The 26,265-nt window shown below is 38.6% G+C and overlaps 1 protein-coding gene and 1 non-coding gene across 23 annotated transcripts in view; one reads left to right on the plus strand and one right to left on the minus strand.

Moving 5' to 3' along the window:
- The window catches only part of FARS2 (phenylalanyl-tRNA synthetase 2, mitochondrial), a 548,888-nt gene that overhangs the window by 123,757 nt on the left and 398,866 nt on the right, over window positions 1-26,265 (plus strand). For 12 of the 22 annotated variants that reach the window (XM_078055657.1, XM_078055659.1, XM_036091299.2 and 9 more), the window contains one exon: window positions 15,428-16,062. In XM_078055657.1, coding sequence (XP_077911783.1) covers window positions 15,451-16,062 — 612 coding nt within the window. In that variant the 5' untranslated portion in view covers window positions 15,428-15,450. Of the gene's footprint in view, window positions 1-1,049; window positions 1,138-15,427; window positions 16,063-26,265 lie in introns of all 22 variants that reach the window. The other 10 variants (XM_078055666.1, XM_078055663.1, XM_078055656.1 and 7 more) reach the window with 1 other exon arrangement.
- On the minus strand, window positions 25,107-25,213 carry LOC118535106 (U6 spliceosomal RNA). Its single transcript, XR_004917043.1, has one exon. It is a non-coding gene; the product is annotated as a U6 spliceosomal RNA (small nuclear RNA).

Consider the following 26,265-nt stretch of genomic DNA (forward strand, 5'->3'; position numbering starts at 1 on the left):
TAGGAGCAGTGGTTCAGTATTCACTAATCTAGTGTTCTCAGAGATGTTATAGATCATAACTACTGTGAATAATGGGAATGGACTATGTATATATTATTTTCATTATTTCTATTTCATATATATTTTGCAATTTCAATTAATTGCTTCCATGCACTAGCTAATCTTTACAAGTTACAAAGCATATAGAGAAATGCAGAACTATATTTTTTACAGGGCAGTGTTAGTGGAGAGCACAATATAATCCGGACTGATTGGGGCTGATTGGGGGCTGATGGAACCCTCAAAAGTGGGCCTAAATTTCACTCTTCTGCCATCTTGTCACTATATTCAGAATATGATTTAGCATGCACATAACAGCCTGCTCTGAAGTTAGAAAGAATGTTGTTTGATTTCCATCCTTTTAAATGGCTTGCTAAATGAACGTCAGTGCTGTACTTTGCTTTTAGCTAGTTTATCATTAGATGTGCTGTGGGGAGAGGGTGACACCATGGAAATGTCACTGTGAGTTAATGAATAGTGTCTTTTCTCAGCAGAACAGTAATAGAGAAATCTATAGCATGGATATTCCTAATGGGGTTCACTCCTTTTGACTTGGAAAAACATTCCTTTTTTTTAAGAACAGAAACATTGTCCCTGTCCTCCAGTCACTTAAGATCTAGTGGATGGACTAGCGGTTCTCGGATGCGTTCAGTGAGTGTCTTATATGCACATGGGGAAGAGAGGAGAGATGGCTCAGTTGGGTTTGGGGAAGTATGTAGGATAAGACATGGTTTCACAGAGATAACATCTCTGGAATTATGAAGCATGTCAATGGGAAGGTGTGTTTTGGTTTGAAAAGAAAATTGCCAAGGAACTCATCAGGACTGTCTGTTGGAAAAAGCCAGGAAGGCTGGTATTTCTCAGGAGACGGCTGGTAATGGAAGTGGCAGGGCCGACCGGGACCTGGAAGAGTCAGAAGGCCTGGGTTTCAGTCCTGATGCTGTTTAGTGCTTTCAGTTTTCAGTTAGTACGCGTGACTTTGGACAAATCAGTTTATGTTTTTTTTGTAGTGTTGTCCTGAGGATGAAATGAAAGAAATAATAAAAAGAAGAAAGAAAACCCATCAGAGAGGAGGTGATGTTACGTCACCATTTGCAGGTAGAGACATATTTCAAGGCTGGTAGCGTCTACTTAATAACTGTGGGACTGAGGACCAGCAGCATCTACTTAATAACTGTGGGACTGAGGACCAGCAGCATCTACTTAATAACTGTGGGACTGAGGAGGGGCGCCTGGGTGGCTCAGTTGGTTAAGCAACTGCCTTCGGCTCAGGTCATGATCCTGGAGTCCCTGGATCGAGTCCTGCATCGGGCTCCCTGCTCGGCAGGGAGTCTGCTTCTCCCTCTGACCCTCCCCCCTCTCATGTGCTCTCTCTTTCTCTCTCTCTCAAATAAATAAATAAAAATCTTTAAAAAAAAAAAAAAAAATGTGGGACTGAGGACCAGCAGCATCTACTTAATAACTGTGGGACTGAGGACCAGCAGGGCCTTCGTGTGCTAAAGTTTACTCCTTTCTCCACAAGCCCAGACTCCAGGACTTTACTTAGAGACTCTTAGATAAAATCAGTTTATTTAGAATATTTAGGAGAAAATAATTTTTAACCTGGAGGCTGTTTCTTCTATGTAACAGTAATATTTCTAATTGCTGAAAATAGTTTTTAATATGCAGTCTAGTGAGTTGATTTAAAACGGGTTTTAATTTTACTTGCCACAGCCATTCCACTTGCTAAATTATTTCTGGGTGAAAACTTTATTCTTTTTCATTAGCTGAGTACTTTTTAATTTTAAAACTGTTGTGTACGTGTACATTAGTAAGATTATTATACAGTTATCTTAAATGAGGGAGTTAGTGGATAATTATTCTGTCATTCTCCAAATATGGAATATGGAGAACCACAGTATATACCTCTCATTAAAAACAAAAATAAAAGATAACTAGTAGATTGGTTCAAGTTGAGAGTAACTAGCAGTTTTGATGTTTCACTTGAGTTTGATGAGATGCTGGGGAGCATAAAGAATGAGTTTGGTACATTTGTTTAATAACGTGTTTGTGTTTTATATTTTACGTGCATTGAGAGGAACTTTTTCCCTGGCATATTGAGGACAAGTTCATTCATACTAATGGATACTGGTTATGTGATCTTAATTTTAACTGATGATACCTTTCCTAAGTGAAAAATAGTACAAGAGTGGTTGGGAATCTCTCTGCAATTCCAAATATGGTGATATCTATAGACACTTATTAACCAGTCTTCAAATTAATTTTGCAGCGTCTTTGGTCTGCAGTCATTCCCCCATGCATTTGTTTAATTACAGATTTTAACCTTTTGACTTAGGACAACAAAACTCATTTCTCTTGGAACCGAGTGCTGTATTTTTCCATTTGTTTTTGTGTCCATCACAAGATACTTTTCTCTTGAGTACCCCTCTATTCTTGAATAATTAAGAAGCTTCCAGTGTGACAGAACATTTTCACATCTCTCATTCTTGAAAATATGGCATTTATTAGCAAAGAATGGTATTGATAGTCATTTCTCAACTGAATTTATAGTGATGAAAAGACCTCTCTTATGAATGGGAACATTGTATATTCAGATAATGACTGTTTTAAAATTGCTTTTCCTGCTCCTCCCCCCCTCCAACTTAATTGTAATAAAAGACATTATCTACACAAAAGGTGACTATTACAAAAGGAGACTGAAGTGTCAAGGGATTTCCCGGGCTCTCTGATCCACGTGCCCTGGCACCATCTCTCATCCGACTTGCCCTCTATGTGCAACTGCCAAGTCTTCTTGCATAATTGTCTTGACAAATGGTATACTCGTTAATATTGCAACTGGGCCTTAATCTGTGGAAGCCATGTGCCCCGGGCAGCCATGTCCAGTGCCAGTTTCTTGCTGGTGGCTTTAATCCATGCCTTAAATACGTTGTTGAAACCAATGCTGGATGAATAAATAGTCACTTAAGGTAAGAAGTACTTTCATTTATCCAGGCAAGATAAGAGCATTTTTTTTTTTTTCTTATGCCGAACATTTGCTTTTTTTTTTTTTTAAATTTTTTTATTGTTATGTTAATCCCCATACATTACATCATTAGTTTTAGATATAGTGTTCCATGATTCATTGTTTGTGCATAACACCCAGTGCTCCATGCAGAACGTGCCCTCCTCAATACCCATCACCAGGCTAACCCATCCTCCCAACCCCCTCCCCTCTAGAACCCTCAGTTTGTTTTTCAGAGTCCATCGTCTCTCATGGTTCTTCTCCCCCTCCGATTTCCCCCCCTTCATTCTTCCCCTCCTGCTACATTCTTCTTCTTCTTTTTTTCTTTCTTAAAGAGCATTTTTGAAAGGTAAGGGGCCGCTGGTGTTTCTGGGCTCTAGACCCTCTTGTAGGCTGGCACGACAGCTTCCTGCCTTGGAGGCTTTCCTTTTGTTACTTACATGCTCCAGAATCCATCAGAAAAACACATCTTGGTGAATCCTTAGAGAAAAGAGATTGTTCACTTTATTCTCTTCAGCGCTATTAAAGTGCCCAAGGTAGAAAAGCAATGTTGTTGTTATCAGTGCCTACAGTCATTTCCAGGAATTAGGCACACCAGATGCTGTGCAAAATAATAATTGTGTCTAAATGGACAAAAGTCAAGGAAAGAGTATGGGACGCTGTCAGTACAACTGTGTGTTAAAGTGTTCTCCTAGGCATTTCATTTTATTGCAAAATAAGGATTGCAAATACACAGTGTCCATTTGAGCCTGTGTTGGCTATTTTCCAGTGGGAGAGATGTACATGTCCACAGATAATTGCTACTAGGTTCAGTTGGCATGAGAACTGTGAATATTTCTATTTTAAACATCCAGGTTATTTATATTCACTTCAGCTCAGCCAGCAGGAGATACATTTTCCTGGTGCCCAGTTATTTCCAGAATTATCAGTTGCCGTATCTTCTGCTCTTCTGCACATCCAAGCTGGACTCTTGGTTTTCTTATTCTTTGTGTGTTGCATAGAATCCCTCCCGGAATAACCTTCCTAGTTATTCTGTAAGGTAGAGCTTTGTAGATGGTGTGTCCTTTTTTCTGATGACTGACTTCATTTGCATGTGGCCTTTTTCATGATAGTCTCACTTTCAGGAGGAAAGAACTCTGGCTAGGGTGACCAGCACCTTGGTGTGTGCAGTTTAATTTGTAAGACCTTTGTCCTGTTTGACCAAGTTTCAACTGTGTTCTTGGTTTCTATAACAATTTTGAGAGAGAGAGGGGCCACACACACATAACTTTTATGAGAGCATATTGTTATAATTGTTCTATTTTATTGTCAGTTGCTTTTGTTCATCTCTTATTGGGCCTCATTTATAAGGTAAACTTTATCACAGGTATGTATGCATAGGAAAAAACAGGATATATAGGGGTTCGTTACTCTCTGTGGTTTTAGTCATCCGTTGGGTGTCATGGAACATATCTCCCATGAATAAGGGGGGACTAGCATATATACATTTTACTTAGGAATGATTATTTATATAAGACAGCAGGGGTAACCAGAAAAGTACTTTGTGAACTGTTTATTTCTACTTATAGCAGCAGTACAAGCTCACTAATGATAAGCTGGATGACAGAAAAATGAAATTTTGTTGTTTCTAGTTAACTCTTCACACAGCCTTACTTTTCAACTTACTGTGAAAAGTAATGTTTGACGTTACTTTTGCCTAGCCCAACAATGGGACATCTTTAATGGAGCCTGGTGACCAAAGAATTTTATGCCCTTGGTAACCTTAAAGGTAAAAACTGCCGGTTATTTTTCCAGCAAAAGATGGGTTTACTTGGACGTAAAAGAGAATTACAATCCCAGGACAAACAAGCTGCGCCCAAACCGCGGGCAGGTCTGGGGAACAAATGAGAGGTGGGCTTTTTCAAGGAAAAAAGGAGTAGGTTTGGGAAGGCAGTTATGAAGGAAAAGTCCATTAGAATAAACAGAGTTCTAAGTATGGTGGCTTCTCATTGGCTGAGCTGTTGCCTGGGGGATGAGGAAAGGGTCTCTTCCTTCAGCTTCCTTCCAAGTGCAAGGTCAAGTCTCTCGTTGGGTCTGCAGTTGATGAAGAGTGGTAGGGCTCCCCTGCTGAAACCTCCCGACTTTGTTTAAGTGAGTTTCCCGTTATTAAACACATTAAAAAAAAATAGAACAGAACTGCATGCTTGCTGTAGTTAATAGATTCCTCAGATTAGAAATATAAAAATACAAAATAGAAAATAAGGACCAGATATTATACCTATTAAGTTTTGTTTAGTTCCTAAATATAGTATGCACATATTTATAGGTAGATAATATATTTGCATAGTTAAGATCATATCATACGTACAATTTTATATCTTATTTATCACTTTATAAGTATATGGTTATATCATTAAAACTCTTTGAAACTGTTGTACTTTATGAGTGCATAATATTTTATTGTATGGTTCTATAATTTACTCAATCACTCCCTTGTTGGGGGGATGTTTATGTTGTTTCTAATTTTTTAGTAATGAAACTCCTTTGTGTTTAACTTGTGTCTTCATTTACATTATTTCATTGTGATAAATTCCTAGAAGGGTAATTACCCTGTCAAAGGGTATGAACAGTTTTAAATCTTTTGGTAGTGCTGAACTGCTTTCTAGAAAGGTTGCACCAATAACACTCTCACTAGTAACACAGAGAGCTGCCTTTTTAGAGACTTTTTTTTTTTTTGTATTCATACTACTCAGCAGGAATATAGGCACACTCTTTGCCTTACCCTTTTATGAGTAAAAGTTAATAGAAGTTGGCCATTTCCCCACCATTATTTTAGTGGAGTAAAATGTACAAACCGTGTGTTGACTGAGCCACGATTCATATTTCGTGGTAGAAACTGTTTAAGTATTGCATCTGAAGGCTAATGGAATGTGCCTGATCTTTTTCGTATGGTTATGACCATATGTCATGTTTGCTTACCATGGCCCTTTCTGGTAAGCTAATTGTGCTTTGTAGAAATTACCAGTCCAGCAGACTTAATGCACTGCTTAGTTTCTCTTACATACAAGACCAAGGGAGATTGAAAGGAAAGACTGTTTAAACCGTTACAAAATTCATTCATTTTAACAACAAACATTTACTTGGTAGTTTGCTAGTTCTAGTCACTTGAGCTAGATTTATGATAGTAAAGAAAGCTTACAGCGTTCTCATGTGGCCTGTTGAACAACCAAAAGAATCTAAATATAATCTGTGACCATGTAACAAGATATCTTAGGTACCATTTTATTTATTAATTTAACTTAATTTAATTTTTAAAATAAAAATTATACTTAAGGTTATACAATATAATGATTTGACACACACATATATATGAAATGATTTCTACAGTCAAACTAATTCACAATCATCTCCTCACATAGTTACCATTTTTTTGTGTCTAATGAGAAGTGTCTGAAATCTACTTTTTAGTGAATTTCCAGTATTCAGTACAGTATTATAAACTGTAGTTGTTGTCATGCCTTACATTAGATCTCTAGACTTATTCATCTTACAGACTGTAACTTTGTACCTTTTGACCAATATCTTTCCATTTCCCCCTCCTCTGCATTCCTGGTAACCACCTTTCTACTCTTTATGCTCCTGTGTACTTGATTCTTTTAGATTCCACATTATAGGTGAAATCTTAACTGGGCTTAAGAGTAGAACAAACATCTACCTGGGAATTAGGCCACTGAGTTATCACCTCTGACCAATTGATTGGCTGCACATCCTTGGGAATATAGCTAATCTGTGACTTGGCTTCTTTATCTATAAAATATGACTGTTGGACTTAATGATTTCTGTGGTCCTTTCTAGTTTGCAAAATGTTTAAATTTTTCTGAAGATTGAATATTGTCTCTATTTATAAGCTGAGATCCATATACTATTTTAGAAGCTTAGTTTGTATACTAAAATACAATCTCGGGAATCAGTTTTGATTGTTTTGGGTATGGAATTCTCATTTTTCTTATATGAGGGTCTAGATCTGCCCTGTCCAATATGGTATCTACTAGTCATATGTGGCCAGTTTAAATTAGAATTAAGTTAAATAAAATGAAAAATGAAATCCCTCAACTGCACTCTCCACATTGCCAGTGCTCAGTAACCATATGTGGCTGGTGTCTACCATATTTGACAGTGTGGATATAGGATGTTGCTGTCATTGCAGAAAGTTCTGTTGGATGACATGGACCATTGTTTTTTGGTCAGAATAAGCTCTGTTTTAGTAAATAAGTATAACATTTGTATCAAAAAGGGCTGGGAAAAGTGATCCAGTATCTTTTTAAGGTGTACTGCTTAGGGTCCGCTGGGACTTCTTTTTCCCCTTAGTTCCAATGTCATTTTTTCATGAAATCTTCTCTGTCCTAGTTGGAACACAGAACTAAGTACATTGATTTTGACACTTGAAGAAAATGAACTTTAGCCTCACTTCCCTAAGGATTTTACAGTGTTAAAAGTGTTAAAATGTCACTATATAATTTTGCTTTAAAAATAATTGTTTTTACAGAGTTTCAGTTTGGGATGATAAAAATGGTCCAGGGATAGATGGTGATGTTGCACAACAATGTGAGTGTACCAAATGCCACTGAACTGTGCACTTAAAAATGATGAACTTTATGTTATGTATATGTTAACTGCACAAAAACCAATTTTCTCTGATTAGAAGGGAAATGAGCGTCTGGGTAGTATCAAAATAAAGTTGTGAGTATATTGTATTTCTGATTCAGGAGGAAGAGTAGAGGATTTAATTCTGTCACATCTGTCCCAGGCTGGGTTTGCCAGGAAGCAAATTCTGAGCTGAAGATTAGCAGTGCAGGATACTTATTAATTATGTGATGTTATTAATTATGTGATGTTGCTCTTGGCATCAACACCTGTGGGGGACTGGGAAGAAGCAGGATTAGGCAGAGGGGAAGTTGAGTCCCAATGAAGATCTCAGCCACCTGCATGGGGGCCTGCCAGCCAGCTGTGTCCTGAAACATGCCCCCCACTGTAATGGATGCAGGCTGTCCCTGGAAGGATGTGTGATTTTGGGCAGGGCTCTTTCTTTAGGTGAGGCTATCTCTAAAGTTTTTATTTATTTATTTAAGTAATCTCTCCACCCAACATGGGGCTTGAACTCATGACCCTGAGACCATGAATCCCATGCTCTTCCAAATAAGCCAGCCAGGCGCCCCTAGGTGAGGCTATCTTTAAGAAAGCTTGAAACCTTTAGAGCATCTGAGTGGATGAGTCCTCCATTCTTGAGGGTAGATTTCGGTGGTGCAGCACAGTTACTCATGGTCGTATCAACATCAAGCCAGAAGTCTGTTTTCTAAATAATCCACATTTCTGGACTATGTAAATAGAGGACCAGAAAGTAAGAGAAAAAGGGCTCTTGTGGTGTTAGGTAATTCCTACAACTATCAATAACCAAGAACATAAGAAAGAGCAGGCTCCATTGAGATTTTTCATTTCTTTATCTGATTTGGGTTAAGTATTTGTAATTGTTTATTTTTTCTTACAAAGTTATATATAATAGCTATAAGTAAATATTCTCTGGTGTGACATAATAATTTTTTATGTCCCCTGATCTTTAATTAGTCAAAGTAGCTTAAAATACTGTATATTTGCATAACTTGGGATGACCAAAGAAGGAAGGAAAATATGATGGAGTGAATTAGCCCATACCGTACGCTGGGTGCCGTACACTGGGAGAAACTACCCCCTTACCTTCACAGGTACCATCATCAACAAACAATAGCAGTGAGCTCTTTTTATACGGCTCTGAGGCACTCATTCTAAAGCCAGCAGAGTGATTTTGCCTCCTTCTGACTTTTATGGGGAAATGTATCAAAAGAAAGTCAGCACGAACTTACCCGAAGAGCCTTTTAAAAAGAGTCTTGGCCCACTGCAGACATCTCAAAATGTCTTTGTAAGTAATAAAGAAAAAAAAGTTCATTGCATTTTTTAGTGGTGTTGACTATCTCTAGCATATTATTTTTAAGTTATGATAGGGTGAGAGGTACATAGAGTTCTTTATATATTTAATGCATGACATTTTTATATTCATTTTATAGAACTAAAACTTTGTACCACTGGCTAAAGAAACTCTTATTTACACCTTTGTTTTTGTGCCCTTTTTGCCTCCATCTTATTTCTCTTTTTCAGTGGCTTAAAGTGGAAAGATCATGGGATTTTAAAGTTAGAGATAAGGATTTGAGGCCCCTCTTTGCTACTTTTATCCATGGGAATTGAGTTATGTCATTTATGAACCAGTATTTCTTTTTCTGTGAATTGTGACTAATAATTGTGTGTACCACCAGGGTGTTATTGGAATTGGTAATAAGATGCATGTGAAATTATTTTTATAAAATGTAAAGCACTCCTGTTATTATGTGTACTTTTCAAAAGCTAATATTGACTTCTTGATAAGGAGCTGTATTATTGCTCATATAGGTGATTCTGACTTTAACATGATTGGCTGACCTAAAGGTAGGCCTAATGTTCAGTTAAGAAGGCTCTGGGGGCCCAAGAAATTGGAGTGAAGTAGGTTAAAATTGAGGGTGTGCCAGGAAGATAGATTATCTGGTACTAAGTAGTATTCAGATCAATATACTTATCTCCACTAGCCCCAGAACGCTTGGTTGGTGATTTCTTGGATTCGTACAGAATGTATATTAATTTTTACTTATTTTTTTAAATCGATAACCTTTGAGTCTATCTAGAAAAATCTTCTAGTGACTGCTCTCTTCTGTGAGGTTGTTCCTGGATGACAGGTCAATTAATATACTTCTTTTTGGCTGACTCCTTACTTTCCAGTAACCAAATCAGTCAATCATCCTTGTTCCTCTAGTGTTTCCCTACACATTCTGAACTTACACTTTCTTTAAATTAGTTTCCTTTCCTTTTCAAATTTCTCATGTTTCTCTGAATTTTTATTTTCTACAGTAACTCTTAAATGGATTCCTCTTAATTTCATGCATAGTGCCCTCCCCTGACCCTACTATCTAATATTCATAACTTTCATCCTAAACTATAGCATTCCTCTTAGGAAAAAAAATCACATTTACTTGGTGAATGTTGAGATCATACACAATATTGTTCTTTATAAATCTAAAGCTTTCTTTGGGAGATTAGGACCATCTATTAAAAGTTCCCTCAGCTTCCCTTCCTTTAGTTTCAGAAGTTTTAAATATTTTTATTTATTCTCTCTTTGGTATCCTCCTTCATTTTTACATCTTCCATTCATTTCATAACCCATTATAATCTGATTTCTGTCCTCACTCAGCCATTGAAATTGCCCTGTTGATGGTCGTCTTCTCAAATAGTTCTTTACTTTGCCCCCTGCCTAACCTCTTTGTTATGTTTTATCATGTTTTTTTTTTTTTTAAGATTTTATTTATTTATTTGACAGAGAGAGACACAGTGAGAGAGGGAACACAAGCAGAGGGGAGTGGGAGAGGGAAAAGCAGGCTCCCCGCTGAGCAGGGAGCCCGATGCGGGGCTCGATCCCAGGACCCTGGGATCATGACCTGAGCTGAAGGCAGACGCTTAACGACTGAGCCACCCAGGCGCCCCGTATGTTTTATCATGTTGACTAATTTTTTCCCCATCCTTTCCTGTTTTTCCTCTTTCACTTCTTCCCTCCTCTTTCATCCAGTATCAGGTGAAGTGCTAGACTCTGGGTATACGAAGATTTACATGAGAGAGAGAGAAGGGAGTGTATGTTCTACTCTCAAGAACCACACAGTCTAACAACAAACAAATAGTAATAGTACAACATGCTAAGGATTGCACATACAGTGGCATTTAGGTTCAGAAAAGACCTTGATTTCCATCTAGAAACTCTCTGCTCATAGCTTTGTGATATTGTACCCTTTGGTTCTCTTCTGGCTTACTCTTTATATACCCTTCCCTTAAATAGGGTAACTTCCAAGAATTTGGACTTTTGCCCATTTTTATTTTTGCTCTTACCTGCCCATGGATTGTCATATACCTTTATAATATTAACTCTTACCTCTATACACATAATTTCCAAGGCCTACATTTCTAGCATTAATCTCTCACTTCATTTTCAAACCCATACCTCAGACTGATTCCTAGAAATTATAACATGACTATCTTCAGTCATATTTAACTTTAACCTGTCCAAAGCTGTTTCCCTCTCCAACCACAAATGCACATATGAAAATTATTTGAACAAACAAACAACATTCATCCTGTGTTTCCTGTCTCACTGAATAACTTTACTGTTTTCTCTGTTACCTGGTCTCTAGAAGTCTCTGTGTCATTTTTAACTCTAGATTCAACTCCTCTTATCTTTTACGTATCAGTCATTGAGTTAAGTATATTATGAACAGGATCTAGTTTAATTCTTTTACTATGAGGTAGGTATTGTTTTCTACATTTTTATACATGAGAAACTTGAGAATCAGAAAGGTCAAGCTGTGTGTCCAAGAGTAATACACAGCGCCTGAGTGGCTGACTTAGGGTCACACTCACATGGGTGTCTCTGCAAAGTGTGGTCTTTTGCCCTTTGTATTGTATTGACTCCTCTCACGGTTGGTCTCACTGTGTCTTCTGTACCAATATTAGCACATTTAAAATCCACATTTATACTTTTCTTTTAGTGGCTCTATAATCTACGTGTATTTGTGACTAGGAAGATATTCTTAATACTGTGGAAGAACTGAATTTTCAGTGATTTAAGCTAAAACAGGGCTCAGCAGCCTTTTGAGGTCTTCGTGAGCTGTGCAGTGTCGGCGGCAGCTCTTCAGCTTTGCCTCCGGTGGAGCAGCTACCACAGATAGTATAGAAACGAACGGGCATTGCCGCATTCCGGCAAAACGGTATTTACAGAAACAGGACATGGGCAGGTTTGGCCTACCAGTTCTTGGTTACACAGTGTTTCATTTCTTCATTTGCGCATTTAAAATGCATTTATGTATAATCTAAATTGCTCAGGGAAGAGAGAAGTTAAGAGAGTAATTAAAGAGGTGTAATTTGAATTTAACAGTTGGGAGCTATTGATTGAGAAGCACTTAAGTCGGTCAGAGTTCTGAACTTTGTCCATGGGGAGGTTTACGAGTTTGCTCAAGAGGCATGGTCTCTTTGAGTCTTAGTTTCTTTGTAAATGGTAGTTATGAATGATGCTTACCTCACGGCGTTGTTGAAAGTATGAGATGGAAGCCCACCGTGTCAATAGAGCTATGACTGCCATCGGCAGTGTCATTTTCCTCGGTCTCCTGTGCTTTCCACATGAACTGTTTCTTTCTTTTTTTTTTTATTAAAGATTTTATTTATTTGAGAGAGAAAGAGAGAGAGAGAGAAAGAGAGCACAAGCAGGGGGAGTGGCAGAGGCAGAGGGAGAAGCAGGCTTCCCGCTGAGCAGGGACCCCGATGTGGGGCTCGATCCCAGGACTCCAGGATCATGACCTGAGCCGAAGGCAGACGCTGACTGAGCCACCCAGGTGCCCAGGACTGTTTCTTATAGAGAAATTTAAGAGACAAAAAGAATGGAATCTCCTTCTCAGATGGAAGTGGGAAAGCTATCATAATCATTATTCTCTGTCTGTAATAGATGACAGTAGAAAAAAAAACCCAAATAATTGTTTTGGGTGGGGAGAAATGGTAGTGGGGAATATATGTCAGCGCTGAGCAGATAAAAAGTCTGGAAAGGAAGACAAGAAAATGAAACTTTTCTCAGTAAGCTGAGGGTGGGGTGAGGAGAACAAAGAAGGGGCATGAGGATGGGGCACATATGTGGGAGCAGGACCTAGAAGAGGGTTTGGCCATGTGAAGGGCTGGGAACCGAGAAGGAAAAGGTAGTCAACAACCCAGGAACAATTGCACCAATAGCCCCGTCCCCAGAAGAATTCTGACCTTTGCATCACAGCATATGCCTTTTGGAGGGAAGAGATGCTTTCTTGTGTCTTGCCAAGTGTGCTAAGCTGGGTAGCTCAGCCGGGTAGCTAACAACCTAACAGTGTGACTTCGCGCTAAGATGTAGAAGGTGGCACATGCATATTTAAAATTCGTATCTATTGCATTGACAAGCCACTGAACACTGTAGATGGGAAGACAGATTTCCGCTGAAGTTCAGCCAAAAACACTTTTTGGAACAACTGACAAAATAGTGCCATAAATGAATTAAATCCAGGGAATTGCTGGGTATCTTCTCTTATGATGGCAGTCTCCTGCGAAGGTGCTGTGCACAGGCTGCTAATAAGCAATCACACACACGCACGGTAACTTGTAGCTAGGTATTTTCAGTTACACTTTTGAATCGGGGGCACTGTGCTGCCTGAGTACATACTCAGTGTGCTTTTGATGTCACCTGGAACAGTACAGTTCACTCCTAATGCAGCTTACTATCACGAAGGTAGGTATTTTCTTAATGAGTATAGGGCCCTCGAAATAAAATAACCACATGCTTGTATGTTTTAAAGTAGCCCAATAGATAAAAAAATTCCAAAATTTTGAAGATGATTTGGGTGATTTAAGTTCATAATAATTTTTTTTGCCAGCATAGGGATAAAACAGCTGAAGATTTTCATTACTGAGACCCCTGAGTCAGTTTAAAACTTGTTTCTGTGACCGTGGGGAATACACACTGCATTAGTGGTCCAGTGGTTGTCTCACCTCTTCCAGACTCTGTAGAGTTCAGTCAGCTGTACCTGATTGGTGACATGAACAGCCTGTATCGGGTGACTGCCGAAGGGACTTAACACTATGAAATTTGATGCTCTTCTTAAATTAAGTAATGTGGTGCTCTTCTTAAATTAAATTGTAGGCATTTTTAAAAAAGATTGCATTTATTTGAGAGAGAGAGAGAGAGCATGAGCGGGGGGCGGGGTGGGCGTGGAGGGAGAGGGAGAAGCAGGCTCCCTGCTAAGCAGGGAGCCCTACACTGGGCTGATCCCAGGCTTCCGGGATCCCCGGATTATGACCTGAGCCAAAGGCAGATGCTTAACTGACAGAGCCACCCAGGAGCCCCAAATTCTAGGCAGGTTTTTAAAAAAGATCTGGTCTGTATTCTGTCTTCTGGCTGCTCTGTATCCCTTCCCAAGTAAGTGTAGCCCTGTTCCTGGTTTACTGTAGGTGCATAGTAGAAACTTGTTCTTTTACAAAACAAAAATATAACAGTGGGATGCTGCATTGGTATTTAAAATGACAGGACCAGATGTGAGGATAGAAAAGATTCGCATTTTATAAAAATAACTTCAGCTGTCCATTGGAATAGTCTACCACTTTGTGTAATATTTCCTTAAGTTGTTCATTTTAAAAATTTATTTTTAATTTTTTTATTTTAAGATTTTTATTCATTAGAGAGAGAGAGCGAGCACCAGTGGGGGAGAGGCAGGGGAGAGGAAGAAGCAGGCTCCCCACTGAGCATGGAGCCCAATGCAGCTAGATCCCAGGACCCCAGGATCATGACCTGAGTGGAAGGCAGATGCTTAACATACTGAGCCACCCAGGCACCTGGGTTTTTCATTTTTTTCATTTTTATTTTTATAAATATTAAATAAAAATAACCACCACCCAAAATGGTGTATTTTATTTGAAACATCAAAAAAAGTTAATGTAGTAACAGTTTTGTAACATTATGTAATAACATTTTATAATATAGTGGAATGCAGAAGTCACGTCTGTCAAAGATAAGCAGAACTTAGTTAAGATGACAGGTAGAGGGGCACCTGGGTGGCTCAGTCGTTAAGCGTCTGCCTTCGGCTCAGGTCGTGATCCCAGGGTCCTGGGATCGAGCCCCACATTGGGCTCCCTGCTCCGCGGGAAGCCTGCTTCTCTCTCTCTCTCTCACTCCCCCTACTTGTATTCCCTCTCTCACGGTCTCTCTCTCTCAAATAAATAAATAAAAATCTTAAAAAAAAAAAAAAGATGACAGGTAGAAACGTGCAGGATGGCTGTTTCAAATATCCTCTCTTCTGTTATATGTAGTCATGTGCTTCCTTTAATTAATGAGACATTGTTAGGGTCAACCAAGCCCTGTCCTTTAGGCAATCCCTCTAAACTTCTTGTTTCTAGAATATAGTCCAAATAAAAGCGAATTGTCGCATTTAAAGTTTTATTCAACCTGAGGGATTCAGGACATGACACGACCTGATAAAGGAAGTTTTCTTCAAACTCACGGAAGGACAGCTAGAGAGTAGGGATCTAAAAGTGATGTTCAAAGCTCTTTTGATTAGGAGCAGTACCTAGTAAGCCTCTGTCAGCAGATTTCCTTAGTGGGATCTTCTGTCTGTTCGGAGGAGGCAGTGAGGGAAACAGATGTCAGTAGGACGATCGGAGGCTGGTTGGAGACACAGGGGACGTGTTTACTTTTTTACAGAGTGAAGCTTGACTTGTGCTTTGCATGTGTGCTCTTTGCAGAATCTGTGAAAGGAGTTTCTACGATGGTTTGCTCAGCTCTCAGGAGAGTTGCCCACATGCATGTTTTCCTGGTGAGGAAGGCCAGTAGTGTCTCCAAAGGCCATCATCGGCAGGCCTTGGGCTCAAGACCTGCTGCTTCAGAGTTTGCTGCCCGAGGAGCTCCAGGTGGTGTGGTGGAGTTGCTGGGCAAATCCTACCCTCAGGACGGCTACAGCAACCTCTCCCAGAAAGTCCTCTGCAGGGTTGGCAGGAATCTACACAATCAGCAGCATCACCCTCTCTGGCTGATCAAGGAGAGGGTGAAGGAGCACTTCTACGAGCAGTATGTGGGCCGCTTTAGGGCTCCCCTGTTCTCGGTCTACGAGGACCTTTCTCCAGTGGTCACCACCTGGCAGAACTTTGACAGCCTGCTCATCCCAGCTGACCACCCCAGCCGGAAGAAGGGAGACAACTATTACCTGAATGGGACTCACATGCTGCGAGCACACACGTCCGCACACCAGTGGGACCTGCTGCACGCTGGGCTGGATGCCTTCCTGGTGGTGGGTGATGTCTATCGGCGCGACCAGATCGACTCCCAGCACTACCCAGTGTTCCACCAGTTGGAGGGCGTCCGACTCTTCTCTAAACACGAGGTGAGTGCTGAGACTGTTCTTATCATTGATACACAGCATGGACATTCTTGTTGAGGTCACTAAAGTTTATCTCAATGAAAGCAGTTGTCCTTGATCTCCTTTTGCATTTGTAAATTATACATCAGTACAGGCCGATCCTCAATATTTTTTGATTGATTTGTTGTGTTCGTACCTACAGAAATGAGTGGGCCTTTGTTTTGCCTCGTCTGACCTTAGTCTTTCAATACTGACCTGCCTTTCTCTAGGTTTCTTCATATGAATGAATAGTCAGTGGCTCAAATTTATCCTCAGTCCAGGATGTAACTTAAGATACAATGCTGAAACCTATGGTCAGGTTATCCCAGTTCTCAGTTAGTAAAAGTGAATTAGGTTTTCGTGCTTTTAGAGGTTAATGAATTTCTTCTACAGTAGAGGGGACTGGCAATTTATTGGCTTAGATTGGAAACTGTGTTCTGGTTCCAAGCTCTTCCCTTACCATCCCCTCCTTTACATTTGTAGGTGTTTTACATTTTTTTCTTTGTGAGATGCCTTAGTTGTTGCTATTCCTGAAGTATATGTTTGGAGCTTAGAGGTTTTTGATCAGGGAATCTGATATTCTGGTTATTCTCAAAAGCCACCTTGCGTGTTTGTTAGCTGATATCATAATGTACTGATTTCCTAATTTTTTCTCTTTGGCAAATTATGAAAATCCCTAAAAGCTTGAGTCTGTTTCCTAAAAACCTGCAATACCACTTGTCTTTCATTCATATATTTTTAAGTCTCTGTTTTTATGTAAGAAACAAATGGAATAAAATGAGGCACAGGAAATATTTCACTTTATCCCTTTCGCACTTCTTCCACACATGTTCATCAAAACAGGAGGAACAGTTCCCTCCTGTGAACAGAAGCTACATGGGTTGTTGGACATGGAAAGGAATAGTATATGATCCCTAGGCCAAGAAGGAACCATTGTTTTGTTATATTAAGTGAGCCACGTCGTATGAGACAACTGTTTGCCTCAGGATGTGCTGTTTTTCTGTGAGTCTGCGATCCTACAGCAGTAGGTGAGCTTTACATGCTAAGGCCATCCACGCTTGATCGCATACCTGCTTAAATGAGCATTCTTACTCCTTGGAATAGCGGGCTCTTTTCTAAATTAGGATTAACACTATTAATAAGGGTATGGGTTTATTAGAAAATGAAAAGGAAACGAACATAGACAGGTCAAAGTCTAGGAAATATGACCAAGCGATAGAATGTCACCTACAATTAATGAGCTGGAGGAGATGTATACTAGTGAGATGGTGGCCAGGTCACGGTAGCCGGCAGGTGCTCGGCCTGGCTTACCTCATTAAAAAAATGAGAAAGGAAAGTGCTCACTGATTTGTAAGCCTCAATGCCATGAAAGTGGCAGTGAAAGCTTTGAGACTTAACACTGGAATTTTAATGGAGGAAAAATCCAGGCTACCTTAGAAGGTGGAAAATAGGAAGAGGGATAGGAAAGTAATCTTTATCTTGTTTCATATTTGTTTGGGGTCCAGTCCAGTTTAATCGTTAGCAGACATGGCTAATCTAGACTGATAATGTTACTGTATATTTTGCCTCATCATTAAAAAAATTATACACACACACACACATAACTAATAATATAGTTTGATGAGGAATTCCATGTCCATTGTTTCATTTATTCCTCTTACTAAAACCTTGTGAGATCAGTTGTTTCCACTTCAACCATGAGGAATCTGAAGTCCCCGGAGGTTGCCCAAGGCTTTCCACCCAGTTGGTGGCAGGGCTGAAACTTGAACTCAGGTCTTCTGAGTCCGTTGCCCATTCTGCTGTATTCTGTTGCTTTCTAGGTAGCTGCTTTGTAAGTGGGACCTGCTTATGACCCAGGTGGAGCGTTAGTTTTAAGAATGGTGTTGGGGAGAGAGAGGTTTTTTATTGTTGTTGTTGTTGATTTTGTTTATTTCTTTTTAAAGCCTGGTTTCAACTAAAGTGTTGGTACTAAGTCTGACCTAATCTTAACACATCAAAAAAATGTTTTTTCCTTCTTTCAGTTTATTCCCCTAGAACATGATTTTTCGGTAATTTTAATCATGTTACCTATGTAATTTAAAAATTATATTATCTTTTAAAGTTTGGTTATTTAGTAATCTTTGTAATTATTGTTTCAATCACTATAAGGTGTATTTCAACAAGAAGAAAAGTAAATACAGAGGTCTGGGTAAAAGAAACAGGGATAAGCCTAGAAATGACTGAATTATGACAATATATATTTTAACTATTAATTGTGAAGAAAACCCTGTTTGTATTTCGAAAAAAGGTTAAATGTATCAGTACTCACAAATCTAAATGGGTTAAACTTACCAATTAAAGACATACATTACCAGAGTGGACATTTTTCAGTGAGAGAGACCTGAAACAAAACCATACCAGAGGTTGAAAATAAAGGGCAGGAAAAAGATATATCAAGCAAATACTTGCCAGAAGAAAGCTGGTACAGCAATATTAATACTAGACAAAATAGAACTTGTGGCAAAAATTGATAAATACGAATAAAGAGAGATAATATATCAACTACAATGCTTTATGAATCAGGAATTTTAATGTGCCCAACATCATAGCCATAATACATAAACCAAAACTGAAGAAATAAAAGTTTAATTTGACAAATTCATAATCATAGTAGAAGATTTTAAATGACCTCAATCAAAAACCAATGGATTAAGAAGACAAAGTGAGTAAAGATATAGATAACCTGAAAACACGATTAACAGGCTTGAGTTATGGTTATTTTTAAAATTCTGTAACTAAAATAAAATAAAATTCTGTAACTATACAAATCCACACAGAAATTCTATACTCGCAGTCGGAGGTATGTAGTCACATGGAATACTTAAAATAAGTTGTCCACGTACTAGTTGACAGCTGAAGTCTAAACAGATGTCAAAGAATCAATAACATAAATAGAACTGTGCTTGACTACAATGTGGTTTATGTAGAAAGCAGGAAGAAAGGATAATAAAAACTTTTCATGTCCTCAGACATTTAAAAATTCACAGTTATAGATTCATGGGATAAAGAGAAATATTACAGGGGCGCCTGGGTGGCTCAGTTGTTAAGCGTCTGCCTTTGGCTCAGGTCATGATCCCCGGGTCCTGGGATCGTGCCCTGCATCAGGCTCCCTGCTCGGCGGGAAGCCTGCTTCTCCCTCTCCCACTCCCCCTACTTGTGTTCCCTCTCTCGCTGTGTCTTTCTCTGCCAAATAACTAAATAAAAATCTTTAAAAAAAAAAAAAAGAGAAATTTTATAGTAAATTGCAAATTCCTTATTAACCAGCAAGGAAAATACTCTCTTCAAACTGCTCAGATGTGCGGGAAAATAGTCACTTTATTTTGTAGAAACTTGGTAGACCCCACTTAAATTGTGTGATCACAGTTAACATTAATAAAGCAAAATGTGTGGGATGGAGCTGAAGAGGTACTTGTAGTACATTTAGTTTAAATATATTTAGGAAAATTTTAAAACCCTGAAAAATCAATGAATTAAGTGTCATTTTAAGATGCTAAAGCAAACAACAATGTTCTAAAAATGTAGAAGGGAGGTGGGTTGTATAGTTTGTAATAGTCCCAAATCTTACAAAACAGATAGCAACTGGAATAGCAAAGCCCATCTCCGACACGGCTGGGTGACGAGGTCTCCCTAAGATCTTCACAAATGGTGGGAACTTACAACTGCCAGCTGCAAGCTCTGCACTGTGTCCGAAACCGAGGCTGTAGAGGGAGCCAGTGAGGGCTGAGGGGAGGAGAGCTTCTGAGTCTCTCAGAGAACAAACTTCGGACAACCCAATTTACTCACGGGCCTTTGACATTTAGTGCTAGTAATAACATTGCTCATCGGTGACCACCAACATCACAAAGAGAGGGTCCAGGGCCAGACTTTCAGGTCTCCTGATGGAAGAATACAGTGGCAGCTCTAAAGTCTTGCCAAAAAATTTGGACCTGACTCTGATCAGATCTCTAGATCCAGCTCCAAATTGACAGGTAGCACAGAGGGCAGAGAAACATGCTAAACTATGCCATGGAGAATTAATAAGCAAAATCCAACCTGTGGGAAATGCAACAGCAATGCTAAGGGGCGCCTGGGTGGCTCAGTCATTGAGCGTCTGCCTTCGGCTCAGGTCATGATCCCGGGGTCCTGGGATCGAGCCCCGTGTCGGGCTCCCTGCTCCGCGGGAAGCCTGCTTCTCCCTCTCCCACTCCCCCTGCTTGTGTTCCCTCTCTTGCTGTCTCACTCTCTCTGTCAAATAAATAAGTAAAATCTTTAAAAAAAAAAAAAAAAAGATGTGATGTGCGTAATGAAATAAACAGAAAAATCAAAAGGAAGACCTTAGAAATGTTTAAGCAGCAGTGTTTAGAAATGTGTAAGCCATCATATTCAAGCACGTTATCAGTGGAATTCCTTTGTGGAATAGCATATAAACTGGTTCCAGTGTTCTTCCATGCTCCTGGTGAGTTGCATGTGCTCAGTCTGTGTGGTGGTCATGCACAGTAAGACCATGTCTCAGTCTGAGACCGATGGGAAATCTTAAACTGTCCCTTCGATATTGGCAGCTTGAGAAGCACTGCTGTATAGGACAAATGATTCAATTTCATCAAGTAAACTGCAAGAAAAATAAAAGGGAAATACACCTATAGATTAAAAGAAAGATCAAGAAATCATAATGCTTAGACCCTATCAGGAGAAAACATCTTTAAGGAAAAAATCATTTGAGGCCATTAGGAATTTGAATGCTAACTGACTGTCTGAATTTAAGGAGTTTTTTATTTTTATTTTTTAAGGTATGATAGTGGTATTATATTTAGAAAGTCATTTTCCTTTAGATTTACATATTGAAATACCTGTGAGTGAAATGATCAGATGTCTGGTTTTCTTCAGAATAATATGGGGATAAGCATGTGGGGATGAATGGAAGAGGATTGGTCATGAATTGTTAATTATTGAAGCTGGGTTTTGGATACATGAGAGATCATTATCCTTTCTACTTTCGCGTGTGTTTGAAATTTTTCTGATATAAAGTTAAAGGAAAAGACTGAAGGAAGAACACTGGGGTTGGTCAGTCAATCAGAAAAACATTTGTTGAACACAAACTGGAGTTCAGGTCTGTAAGAAGGTATCAGACAATCATGAGATGCTCTCTGGTTTCATGTGGAAGACAACTGTTAAGATTAAAAAACAAACAGGAGACAGAAGATATTAATCATAGAAGATTACATTGCATACAATGAAGACTGAAACCAATTAAATCTAGGATTAATAGCCCCTCTTCCATCATTCTGAGATGATTTTACACATTTTTACCAAGTGAAAGACTTGTATGGTCTGTTTCAGAAAATAGACTTATCAAGCTCATTTTATGAGGTTAGACATGTTAATATACAAACTAGATGAAAAAGAAAATTATAGAAGTTTCATCTTTATGAACATAGATGATTCTTTTTTAATGAACAGATATAGAATTATTAAATGAAATATTTGCAAATTTAATTCACTGGTGTATTGTGTCCTGCCACGTTATTATTATACATTTATTCCATTATATTATATTAACTGATGTAACGAGAAGAAGCATGTGATCACCTCAATAGATGTAGAAAAATAATTTGATGGAATTTAATGTTTTATGACATAAAAAAATTTTGATGACATTAATGACTCATGATAAAAACTTTTAGCAGACTAGGAATAGAAGGGAACTTTTTTTTTTTAAAGATTTTATTTATTTATTTGAGAGAGAGAGAGTGAGAGAGAGAGCACAAGCCAGGGGTAGAGGCACAGGGAAAGGGAGAAGCAGACTCCCTGCTGAGCAGGGAGCCCAATGCGGGACTTGATCCCAGGACCCTGGGATCATGACCTGAGCCGAAGGCAGATGCTTAACCAACTGAGCCACCCAGGCTCCCCTAGAAGGGAACTTTCTTAAATGATATTTGTCAAGCAGTCGTAGCAAATATCATAATTGGTGATGAGTCATTGTAAACATTTCTATCACAATTAGCAACAATTCAGGATTACTTGCCATCACTGCTTCTATTCATCATTGTGTGGGATGTTCTACTTTATGTAGTAAGCTGGAAAGAGAAATGGAAGGTATAAGCACTGGAAAACATGAGATTAAAGTTGCTTAATTTTAGATGATATGATTGTTTACCTAGAAAATTGAATAGAATATTCAGGTCAATTATTAGAACTAATAAGACAGTTGAGTAAAGTTGATGGGTACAATGTAAAAAAAATATATATATATGTTTCTAATCCAGAAGTAATAACCAGTTAGAAAATATAATGGAATAAAGATTTCATTCATAGTATCAACTAAAACTTTGAAGTGCCCAGGTATAGTTGTTCCTGAAGATGCTCAAGATATTTATGGATAAAATTATCAGATATTATTAAAAGACATAAAAGAAGAGAAAAGGGAGAAATATACCATAATCATAGATTCATAGCTAGGAAAACAATATCATGAAGATGGCAGTTCCCCAAAATCAATGTATAAATTCAGTGTAAATCTAATCAAAATATCCACTGGGTATTTTGGAGAAGTTGAAGGACTGATCTTCAAATTCATAGGAAGAACAAGTTTGTGCACAGCCAGAACAATTTTTTACAAGCACCCGTATAAGGGTGCCTTACCAGACATCAAGACTTAAATGCTCTGTTATTAAGATGGCTTATTATTGGCACAAGTTTAGTCAAATAAAGAACTTTGAAGTAGCTCTCCTCATATTTGTAAGTGTATTATCTTATTATATAGTGGAAATGATGTTACATAAATGAGGAGGTGATGGATTCTACATGAATTGCTCTCAGACAATTATCTGTATAGGAAAAAAGAATCTTTTCCTATCCACATTTGTGATCTTTATCACACCAAATGCAAAATTCAGTTCTGGATGGATTCACAATCCACAAACTTAAAGAAGAAAATATGAGAAATTGTCATTATCACCTTGGGGATAGAATATAATATCTTAAACTCAGACTCCCTAAAAAGAAAAATCCTGAATGGAAAAAATTGTTAAAGAGTGAATACATTAAAATAAAATTTCTGCCTAATCAAAGCCTTTCATAAATGAGGTTAAAAGACAAGCAACAGGCAGGGTGGAAATATTTGTGTGTATACAGCTAAAAGATTAATGTTGATCAAATTAAAAGGTTTTAGTTTGAAAAAAAAGAATCCAATAGGGAAAGTCTGACAATACCAAGTGTTGGTCAATACATGGAGCCATGGGAGTGCTCTGGGGGAGTATAAAAACACAGGCCTGAAATCTCACTCCCACGTGTATATTTAGATATGTTCTTAAGTGCTCCTATTAGCAGATAGGTGAGAATGTTCACAGCACTCTTAGTATTAGCCCAAACCTGAAACAACCCATATTTCTACCTAGAGTAGGACAGGTAAGTAAGTTGTGGCATATTTATCCGATGGTATGTGAATAATATCTGTGAAAATGAGTAAATCACAACTATATGCATTGACATGAATGAATATGCAAAGTAATATTAGGCAAAGAAAGAAAGTTACAGAAGCTTACATTGTATGATTGCATTTAGGTAAAGTTTTAAAAATGGGCAAAATTAATCAATATGTTACTTAGGGGTTCATGCATGTGTGGAAAAATTAAGGGATGCAAAGGAATAATGAAAAAATTTAGTTGTTACCTCTGTTAGGAATGGCAAAGGGATTGTGATCAGGTAGGGGCATGAAGGGGGCTGCAAAGTTTTGCTACTGTTTTCTTTTCTGAAAATGGATATGGGTGGTGAGCACACATGTATGTGCTTTTATTATTCTTTAAAAACAATATACTATACACTCTATATGAATGGTTTATTGTGGAATTTAAAAAAAATTAGTAACTCATCATCAGCATTAACAGCCTATCAATAGATGTGATTGGCCAACAAGCAATGATCGGTCTTATCAGTAAGTAGCAAACGCTAAGTTAAAATATATAAGAACCAGATATTGTTCCAAACCCATTAGATTAGTAAAAATTAATAACCTTGACAATAGCAAGAATCTAGAGGAACCATAAATCCTACATCCTTTTTTTGGGAGTGTATATAGTTGCCACCACTTTGTAGAGTTATTTGGTACTTTTTTTTTTAATTGTATACTCTGTAATCTGGTGTTTTTTTCTTTAAATGTAAAGAATAAAGGACAATTGGCTCTATTTGTACATTGAGTACTTTATTGCAGCTAACATAGAGCATCTATGTCAACATGGATGAGGTTTTAATACAATATTCAGGGAATCAAATAAGTTATGAGTGATACCAAACTATGATATCCATTTTTTTTTTTTTTTTTTAGTAGGAGAGAGAGAGTGTGTGTGCACGTGTGCACGACTTTGGTGGGAGAAAGGGCAGAGAGGGAGAGGAAGAGAGAAAATCTCAAGCAGACTCCCCGCTCCTGCAGAGCCTGACTCAGGGATCGATCTCAGTATCCTGAGATTGTAACCTGAGCTGAAATCAAGAGTCAGACGCTTAACCAACTGAGAACCCAGGCACCCCTATACTATAATATCTTTTAAATTAATTAATTAATTAAATTATTTGAGAGAGAGAGAGCGTGAGAGAGAGCTCACGGGCAGGGTATGGGGTAGAGGGAGAAGCAGACTCCCCGCTGAGCAGGCAGCCTGATGTGGGGCTCCATCCCAGGACCCTGGGATCATGACCTGAGCTGAAGGTAGATGTTTAACCGATTGAGCCACCCAGGTGCCCATGATCTCTCTCTCTTTTTTAAAAGATTTTATTTATTTATTTTTGAGAGAGAGAGAGTGAGTGAGCCTACATGAGCTGGGGAAGAGGGAGAGGGAGAAGCAGACTCCCCGCTGAGCAGGGAACCTGATGCAGGACTTGATCCCAGGACCCCGGGATCATGATCCGAGCTGAAGGCAGACACTCAACCGACTCAGCCACCCAGGTGCCCTTTATTTTTATTTTTAATTAATTAATTAATTTTTGAGATCTAGAAAGCACTTTAATATTCTATCCCTCTTCAAAAGAATATAGAACGCTCCACGAATTTGCGTGTGATCCTTGCACAGGGGCTATGCTAATCTTCTCTGTATCATTCCAGTTTTACTATATGTGCTGCCAAAGTGAGCACCCCAAGCACCCTTTAATAGATATTTTAGAATATCCCCAAATAACAAGTGTTCTCATTGTGTACTTGCTCATGCTTTGTCTCTTTCACTTGCTCTAGCTCTCCTTCCTTCTCTTTTTCCACACCCATTCCTCCCCCATTTCTCATACAGTGTTTTTTGGTGTTTTTTTTGTTAGATAAATATGTAGGTGGGTGTGAAAAAAGTATATGGGAACGATAAACACCAAAATCAAGACACTGATTACCTGGCAGATGAAGGGAAGGTAAGTGATAGCAGGCACCATTATTGTTTGCAAATAATGCCAAATATTATGAGTTTTTTTGGAGGCTGGAAGGATTTTTGAGACTAAAAAGTTTGAGCACCACTGTTCAATTGTTTCAAACTAAATTTTTACCAAACATGTGAGGCATTCATTTTGCAAAGAATAGCAAATCTCATGTGTTTGACAGACCCACCAGAGGGAGCCCATCCAAATCCTGTATCTATTTAATCTGATTTAAAAAAAATTAATAAGTACATACCTGGATCGTGTTCAGAGGAGCTATATTTTCCTTTTGTCCCTGGAGAAGCCTTGTCCTGTTTCACCAGCTGTGCCCTGTGTACGATTCCTGGGAATGCACTCTGAGCACAGTGAGTGCACCGAGGGGCCGTGGAGGAGGTAGGACGCTATGCAATTTATTCTTCACTCTGGGCTGCAGACTCTTTGTTTCCTCAGTGTGTCTTCATTGTCTCCATTCCCTTTCGATGACTTCCTCTGGGTCAGTTTTATCCAGAGTGTTCCTCTTACATACACACATATGCAAGCCGTACTTCCTCCTGAATTTAAGATTATTCATGATCAGCCTTCCTTTCTTCCTATTTCTGTCTTCAGTATTATTATAAAAAAAAAATTCTCATTGCTTCTTCTTCTTTTTTTTTTTAATTTTAAGAATTCGTGTATCTCTCTTGTCTTTGTTTTCTTGGCTGGTAGTTCTTGAACTTGAGTGTCTTAACAAGTCCTGGTCCATGACCAAGTTTTTGTGGATCTTACAGGAAAATTACTGATACAAGAGGA

The sequence above is a fragment of the Halichoerus grypus genome, chromosome 9 (genome assembly GCF_964656455.1).
Source record: "Halichoerus grypus chromosome 9, mHalGry1.hap1.1, whole genome shotgun sequence".
Classification (NCBI taxonomy): domain Eukaryota; kingdom Metazoa; phylum Chordata; class Mammalia; order Carnivora; family Phocidae; genus Halichoerus; species Halichoerus grypus.